Raw genomic sequence first — 9400 nt, forward strand, 5'->3', positions numbered from 1 at the left:
GATGGGCCCTGCTCTGTGCGTGACGGGGTGGTGCCGCAACCTTCCCATCGACCCTGCCTTGAGTGTGACGGGACGGTGCCCCAACCCCCCAATCGGCTCTACCCTGAGGGTGGCATCGCAACCTCCCAATCCGCCCTGCTCTGTGCATGACAAGGGGCGGCGCCTCAACTCCCCAATCGGCCCTGCTCTGAGCCCGACCAGGGGCTGCGCCTAGGGATTGGGCCTGCCCTCTGCCACCCGGGAGCAGGCCTAAGCCAGCAGGTCATTATCTCCTGAGGGGTCCCAGACTGCGAGAGGGCACAGGCTGGGCTGAGGGACCCCCCCCCTTCCCCCTGAGTGCACAAATTTTTGTGCACCGGGCCTCTAGCAAATTATATAATTGTCTCTAACCATTGTGCCGTATGCCTGAAACTAATATAAAATAATAATGGATGTCAACTGTAATTGAAAATAAAATTAAAAAAAAAATCTGTGGAAGAAATACATTCTATTCTTTTGTTCTATTAAGTGCCAAAACAAAATTAATTCTTTGGTTGCAAAATTTTTCCTATTGCAACACATTGATTGCTTCAGTCCATATCATTTTTTACAATGTTTGTTTGTTTCATAGGGTGTTTATGGAAAGCATTAAGAATGATTATTTAGCTTGTGAACAAGAAAGGGAAAAATAAAGGGCCAATTATTAATTAATCGAGACATTTTATTAATTGGGTTCTTTTCTTTTCCCATCTTATCATTGACCTGCTTCTACCACATAGAAATATTTCCACCAAAAAGTTGAATAAGGCCCTAACCAGTTTGGCTCGATGGATAGAGCGTTGGCCTGCGGACTGAGGGGTCCCAGGTTTGATTCCAATCAAGGGCATCTACCTTGGTTGCCGGCACATCCTAGTAGGAGGTGTGCAGAAGGCAGCTGATCGATGTTTCTCTCCCATCGATGTTTCTAACTCTATCCCTCTCCATTCCTCTCGGTAAAAAATCAATAAAATATATATTGTTTAAAAAGTTGAATAAGGAGAACTCTTACTATATACTACCAGATCTGGTAGAGAAGATACTGAATGAAACTAATGGTACAAAAAAGATTTAAGAATTACCTCCGCCTTGAATTATCCTCTCAGGACATTTCACTCTTCTGTTTAAATTTAAGAAAACTTAAAATTGCTAGTTCATTCAACTTTTTAATTTTTGATTTGACTGCTGGTATCTAAAAACTCTTTAGCCAAGCAAATACATAAGCTAGATGATTCCCAATAAACAATTATCACTAAACATTGTAAGTTACAATAATCTTTTCCCCAAAAGTATTTGCACATTGGTAGTGGTGGGGTGAGGTAGAGTGAGGATGGAGTGTTAGTGGGGTAACTCTGAACCAAGATAGAAAAGGGATGTGGTGAAATATAAAAGTGAGAATACAAAGGCTTGTTTCCTATTTGTTTTAGAATGACTGTGAGACTACTGAAGGTGAAATGATGAGATGTCTTTTAACATCCACTTGAGTATAGCACTATGACTCCCCAAGCCCACAGAGATAGTCTTTCCAGCTGAGGGGAATAGGATATAGTTGAAGTGTTACAGAAAATTAACATGAGGCAAACAATGAGGTTGAGCCTTCCAGGGGTATGACATCTCTTTCAGATTTGTTCTTAGTGGCCACTCCATTTCTTTACAAAAAAGATGCACACTAAGCAGTCTTCTGGCACTGCCCCAGAATTGCCCCAGATATCTATCGTGGATAAACCTTGTTGGTACTTACTTAATTGGAAAAAAATCTATAGCCCTACCTCCTCATGAAATCTTTTTTAAAAAAATAAATTTGTCATACTTTACACTCAGAGTTAATGCCACGTAATTTAACGTCTATTATCAACTTCTTTTTCTTTAATGAGATTAGAAACTTGAAAATGAGCATTATTTTCTCTTTCCTAGATCCGTGGTCGGCAACCCGTGGCTCGCGAGCCACACGTGGCTCTTTGGCCCCTTGAGTGTGGCTCTTCCACAAAATACCACGTGCGGGCGCACACGTACAGTGCGATTGAAACTTTGTGGTCATGCGCAGAAGTCAGTATTTTGTGGAAGAGCCAGTGTTTTGTGGAGGAGCCACACTCAAGGGGCCAATAGCCATGTGGCTCGCAAGCCACAGTTTGCCGACCACTGTCCTAGATCATTACAGTATCCCCCAGTAACATGCTCAAATTTTTTTTTCTTCAAATTTTTAAATTATTCATTTGCTCAGAGTGATTAAATAGGATGTGTCTATTTTTTTTTCCCAGTAGAAAATGCTCTGGGTTTTTCAGATTGGTTTGTCTCTATAAATTTGAATTCATTTCATCATGTTTAAACAGTGAGATCAATTCATTTATTTTATTTCTTTATATTTGCAAATTAAACTTTTGTGAACAGCCACGATTATTTAATGAAAATTAGTGATTTAACCCTTTGCGGTCGTTTGTCAACTCTCAGTCACCAAAGCTTTTTTACCATTCCGGTCGTATGTCAGCTCGTATGTATGCCACCACAGCAAGGAACCGTACGAATCTTATCTCTATTCATTCATGTATCAGTTCATAATTTCTCTGAAAGCTCTTAAGTGTCTAAGCGACCTTGTCATGAACCAAACATTGCTCCGACAAATCAGAGATATCGAAACTCAATATAAACAAACACGGTCGTTCCACACTCGCCATGCAAAACACCGTGGCGAGTCAGTCGCCTTTTGAGAGTGAAGAAATCGACAAGCTTCGGAGGTACTTCGCAGAATTTCAAATAAAGCTTTACAAATTACGTTTAACTGTAATGGGCGGTGTCTTTCAGCCTGGCCTGAGCCCTCTCACAGTCTGGGAGCCCTCAGAGGATGTCCAACTGACGGCTTGGGCCAGCTCCCCACAGAGAGCAGGCCTAAGCTGGCAGTAGGACATACTTAGCGCTGCCATGGAGGCGGAGAAGCTCCCGCCACCGCCGTTGACTCACCAGCCATGAGCCCGGCTTTTGGCTGAGCAGCGCTCCCCCAGTGGGAGCACACTGGCCACCATGGGCAGCTCCTGCTTTGAGCATCTGCCCCTGGTGGTCTGTGGGCGTCATATTGACTAGTCATTCCACCGCTTGGTCAATTTGCATGTTAGCCTTTAATTATATAGGATTAGAGGTGATAAAAGATAAGATGATGGGGGTGGCATTTCAACTTTTAGAATAACATGATTTTGCAATATTTTATATCTTCTAAAAATGTATTTTAATAACTTTAATATTATCCTCTCCCTAGGTTTTTGCTTCAATGTCTTGAAGACCTTGATTCTAATCTGAGAAAACTAAACTCTCGTCTGTTTGTGATTCGTGGACAACCAGCAGATGTGTTTCCTAGGCTTTTCAAGGTAATTATGCATAAAATAGTAATCTCTTGTCAGAGAAGACACATATTGGTAAATAAGGTGTTCTGGGTAATTTAAAGTGTGGCAAATATAAGTTTTTAAATAAAAATTTTGTGGCTTTTTTCCTTTATTTAATAAAAAAGTTACACATTATAAAGTCAAACAGTAAAAGAAGTGACTTATAATGAAAAATCTTCCTTCTGCCTTAAACTGGTAGTTCCTTTCCCAGAAGTAAAAATTACCAGTGTCTTGTATATTCATTAGAAATAGTCTTTGAATAAATGAAAATGTATATCTGTGTATTTTTGTGTGCATGTCATTATCCCCCCTTTTACAAACACACCATTTTGTGCAATGCTTTACTTATAACCATTATTTTAGAGATTGTTCCATATTACTTCCCCAGTATTTTAAATGGCTTCATAGTATTCCATTGTGTAAATATGCTATAATTTCTTTAACTAGTTTTCTACTGAACATTGAATTATTTTTCCACAGGCCTTTTGCTAATACAGATAATGCTGTCAGTGAACATTCTTGTCCAGATACACATATCTTTGATCACATGCGCCACTACATTTGTGGGATAATTCTTAGAAGAAGACTTTCTGGGTCAAAGGCCTGTAACAATTGACATGCTGCCAATAATATAAAATTGTGGTGTGTTTTTTTAACTTGGTAGAATCGTAAAAATCTCATCTTATTTCTTTCTTCTTTTTTCCAAATGAAAAAATTAGTCCTAGAGAGATTGAATGAGTTGACCAACATCATACAACTAGCTCATGGAAGTACTCAAACCAAAAGCTGAATTTCCTAGCTTTTTTTTATTCATCCCTTCCTATTTGCTACCATTAGAATTCCAAATGTATATTTCCTTTTGGTCTTGCGGCTGTTTAATTCATCAAGTTTTTATAATAGCAGTGTTTCTATTTTTAATTCAGAAGAGAACATTCCTTTCCCTGAATGAGAATGTTCCCAGTGCTGGGATTCAAGTAACACTTCCTAGCTTTTTCCCACTAGTGTGAAAGAAACCTGTAATGTTTAGGGTTTGGTTAATGCAAGAGTTTTGATTAGTGAGAATTTATTACATTAAAATTTGTTCACTACTGTTGCTGCTTAGAGTCAGAATTTAACTTAGGTACATGGAAGAGATCGGAGTAGAAAGCATATCAGAAACAACAGTAATAGTTTATCAACAACTCATGAGTAAAATAGTATGTCAGGCTAATTGCTTCAACCTTATCTCTAAATTCATGTGGTATAAGTAAAATGAATCCTAAGAAGATTTTAGTTGCTTTAAAAATAACTTATTTACTTGTTTTTTAAAAACTTGTTTTAAGTCAGCAAGTCTTTTTTGTTCTTTGTTTTGACCATTCTTTTGCATAAAACAGCATATAATTAGATTAACAGTCTTTTGCAATTAGATGATCTGTCTAGTCAGCTTGCAGAGAGCACATACACATAAAGTGCTTATTATTTATTCTGATTTTTCCTTGGGCTACATACAATAGTCTGTATAAAATGCTATTTATGAAAACTTTCTTTCAATTTATTTACTCTGTCTAGAATATAGAGGGAATTAAATTCATTTTTTAATTGTATTGATGTATGTTTTCTAAAGTGTTGTTTAGAGGTCACTACATGTATGTGTTTGGGGAAAAAAAGTCTAAAAGGGTATAAAATAAAAAGTAGGTCTCCTTCCCATCCCTATTCTTCACACCCTCAGTCTCTGAGAAAAAAGATACTTTTGTCCATGACTAGCTGACTCATTTACATTATTGCTTCTGGTTTTTTGTTGTTTATTTAATTTTTAAAAATTTTATTTATTATTTTTTAGAGAAAGAAGAAAGGGTGATGGGGGGCGGCGGGAGAGAAAAAAACAATGATTGGTTGCCTCCTGTGCACTCCTGGAGTGGGGATCAAACCCACAACCTAGGTATGTGCCCTGACTGGGAATTGAACCCATAACCTTTTGGTGTAGCAGATGATGCTTCAACCAACTGAGTCACCTGGCCAGGGTGCCTGTGGTTTTATTATTTTAATACAGAAAATAGTGAGATTTTTTAATAGGTAAGTAATCCTATTTTTCACATTTGAGGTAAAAATACAATAGGTCCTTGGGTTACATCGGAGATCTATTCCTACGGCACAACGTACGCAATTTTTGCTGTAAGTCGGAACCCACCTACATAAGCACCTACATCAATCACATGTACATACACAGCAGTAATTAAGTGAAACAGTAAAAAAAAATTTAAAAGAAAGATAACAATTCCTGACCTTTCCTTGTGGTAATAATAAAAAACATAAAGCACATATGTACATACGTCAAATGATGGAACCTTTTTTTTTTTTTATAAATAAATGGGAGATGGCGACATAACCACGAAACGACGTACGTCGAGTCCGAGTAACCCAAGGACTATAGTTGAGGCCTGATAACAGTGCCTTTAATTTATTGGGTTGGTGATAATAGTTCCAGTATTGCTGTCTTCTCTAGCATGCATCTTCTCTCTATAGCATTTGCTCATTCCATTTCTGTTGAGTAGATTTAGGAATGGGGTCAGAGCATTTTTATATACTCTGACATACATATATATCTGATAAATTGTTTTTCTGATGTGTTTTGAGTCCTAGCCAGTTAAAGATTGATGTATGTATAATCATTTGGTACGCAAATTATGAATTTAATTTTCAGCCACTATCCTTAAAATTTGTGTACATTTTGCCCCTTCATCTTATTTTAGGAATGGAACATTACTAAACTTTCAATTGAGTATGATTCTGAGCCCTTTGGAAAGGAACGAGATGCAGCTATTAAGAAACTGGCTACTGAAGCTGGAGTAGAAGTGATTGTACAAATTTCACATACATTATATGACCTAGACAAGTAAGTACTTTTTCTATTTTTTATTAGAGTAAAATAAACATAATATTCGTCATCTTAACCACTTTTAAATGTACAGTTTAGTGGTGGTACATAGACAAATGTGTTTTAAGCTGAGGGACATAGGTTTGTAAAATGGAAATAACATACATAATAGAGTTGTGTATATATACTCTAATAAAGTACATAATATATACTAAATAAACATATATTAAACCCTTAGCATAACTGCTGTAATTTTTACTTACCTAGTGATAGATAACAAACTTAACAGCCATAGTACATAAGACCAAAATACTGAGATTTTAGTTTCAAAATATTAAGAGTATCAAAATTCTCCTGACTATTCTAACTCAGCCTACTGTTGGTCTTGCCTTTCTGGGCTCTTAGCAATATTAATTTTATAGCTTATTTGATACATAGGCATAAACTGCCTTGATATATTTTATATGACTGTCATAAGTTACTTAATTTTATGTATGTATCTTGTCTATCTAGATTTTAACTCCAGATGTAAACTGTATAAAATATTACTTTGGATAGCTGTAGTCCTCACAACAATGGCATAGTATTATATTTCTCAAAGTGTATTTCTTGAAATATCAGTCTTTAGTGATGCTTTGCCCAACAAAGAGTCTGTGGTCAAGTTTAAATTTAGGAAGTATATATGCTGTGAGTTTTGAAGGTTCATAAGATTTGTTAATTTATGAACCTTTGACATACTGTTGTCATCATAAGTACTGAATTCTCATAATTTATCTACCTTTTACATTATTTTAACTTATTTATACTTTTTATCAAGTTAATAAAGCTAATTATAAGTAACATGGCAAACTAGTTAATTTTATTCTGCTTTTCCAAGTGTATCAAAAACTGGTGACTTGATTACTTGATATTAAGCCAGAAGTTATAGTATATTCTTTGATAATAAACTTGCCTTCTAGTTTATCAGTTTTTTTAATTTTACGGAGCTGATAGCAAGAAGTAAAAACAGGATAAGAGCAGTTGCTTCTAAGTGGAAGACCAGTGTTATACATAAAATTGAATTGTTTATTGGATTGAATGTGAATATTAACCATATAAATCCATCATAAAACAATGTAACATATAGAAAACGAAGGCTTTTATTGTTTCCATTAAATAATTAATAGTATGACAATTAAAGTATCATTATAATTGACAGATTTCATTATGACCTTAAGTATAAACTCAAAGTATTACACCAAAGCTAAATTACTAAAATCAGGACAATTTTTTTGATATGTCCTGTATATATAATTGATACATAATACATGTGACATAATGAAAAATGTACTGTATTTGGATTAAGAAAACCTTGATTTGCTATTTATTAGCTATGTGATCTTGATTTATTAACTCTCTTGGTAGGCTTTGATTTCTGATCATAAAATGATGGAGTTGGATTTTACTAGTAATTCTTTATTAAGGCTAAATGCTAAGCAAATGGCCATAATAAAAAAAGAATAGCTATTCCCAAATAGTGTCGAATTCAAACTACCTTTGGCAAACATGAATCTTTCCTTTTAGTACACTTGATTGAAGCAATTAGTGATCGGAAATAAACAAAGTATGTACATAAAATAAGTATATAAAATAAGTATGTATGCTGATATTTTTAACAAAAGCATGAGCAAATGGAAAATAGCAAGTGATTGTCACAACAATAATATAGAATCCTAATTAATGAGACTTTGTTTGCTCCTTGATATAATATTGACCTGGTTTAGTTTTTATTGATGATTAATAGATTCTTTGAGCTGAGTTATAATGTCTTTACATTTATTCTTTGAGCTATGTGATATGTTTTTACATTTCCATATTTTTATGTTATTGCCTTTAATATGTTATTGTTATTTGGCCACTTGTTCTTTTTACTCATAGGTGCTTAATATCCCTTGTCTTAAAGGTTTTGGTATTTTCATGCTATATATTTGACACCTAGCAGATGTCTAGAAAATGAAGGAAATTTTTTTTCGATTCTTAATTATTTTAAACAAATTTCCTGGTCATTCTCCTATAAGTTAAGTAATTTTATTTATTTTCTGGTTTTAAGCCAAAAAGGCTTAAATATATTGCCATTTTTTAATACTAACTGGATTTTACTAACTTTTGTAATAGGATCATAGAACTTAATGGTGGACAGCCGCCTCTTACTTATAAAAGATTCCAGACTCTTATCAGCAAAATGGAACCACTAGAAATACCAGTAGAGACAATTACTTCGGAAGTGATAGAAAAGTGCACAACTCCTTTGTCTGATGACCATGATGAAAAATATGGAGTCCCTTCACTGGAAGAACTAGGTGGGTATAAATGGTAAAACATTGAAACTTAAGAGCTCATAAATCACTCAGAAAATCCCATTTCTGATTTGACATGTATTTTGCAAAAAGAGAGATAGGAGAAAAAGTAAAAGAAACAAACCAAGATGTGATAAATCTGTGCATTATTTATGTGTTCTAAAATATGTGATCACTCTGACGGTCTAACTCAGTTGGTTCAGTGTCGTCCCATGCACAGAGAGGTTGACGGTTTGATTACTAGTCAGGGCACATGCCTGGGTTGCGGGCTGGTCCCCTACCAGAGACATGTGGAAGGCAGCCAATCAGTGTTCCACTCTCACATCAATGTTTCTCTCCCTCCCTCTCCTTTACTCTCTCTCTAAAAGTTAATAAATATATTTTAAAAAATAAAAATAAAGTATGTGATCTGTTATTAACATAAAATACACATTTTAAAGAACAGAGAACATGTTATTGTCTATATGTGAGGATCTATCCATGATCATCAATTCATTTTTATTCTGTCATATTTTTCTTCAGTTATTTTTCTTTGCAATTATTGTGGTTAAGTAAAAAGCATTTATGTTTTAGAATTATTATTATTATTATTTTATTTTATTTTATTTTTTTTAGGTTTTGATACAGATGGCTTACCCTCTGCAGTTTGGCCAGGTGGAGAAACTGAAGCACTTACACGTTTGGAAAGGCATTTGGAAAGAAAAGTATGATAATATAGATCATGCTCATATTTCCAAACTGGCATTTTAAAAATAATTTCACTCTTTTTTAAAAACAAAAAATAGACAGGTAAAAAAGGATTGAGAGGAATATTTAAAATAGCA

General features: G+C 35.0%; 1 protein-coding gene across 2 annotated transcripts in view; it reads left to right on the forward strand.

Annotated features, from left to right (window-relative positions):
• The window catches only part of CRY1 (cryptochrome circadian clock 1), a 46043-nt gene that overhangs the window by 28039 nt on the left and 8604 nt on the right, over positions 1-9400 (forward strand). For both annotated transcript variants that reach the window (XM_006769330.2, XM_006769333.2), the window contains exons 2-5: positions 3263-3371; positions 6116-6258; positions 8395-8579; positions 9192-9280. In XM_006769330.2, the coding sequence (XP_006769393.1) occupies positions 3263-3371; positions 6116-6258; positions 8395-8579; positions 9192-9280 (526 nt within the window). The remainder of the gene's footprint in view (positions 1-3262; positions 3372-6115; positions 6259-8394; positions 8580-9191; positions 9281-9400) is intronic.

This window comes from Myotis davidii, unplaced genomic scaffold, assembly GCF_000327345.1.
Source record: "Myotis davidii unplaced genomic scaffold, ASM32734v1 scaffold120, whole genome shotgun sequence".
Classification (NCBI taxonomy): domain Eukaryota; kingdom Metazoa; phylum Chordata; class Mammalia; order Chiroptera; family Vespertilionidae; genus Myotis; species Myotis davidii.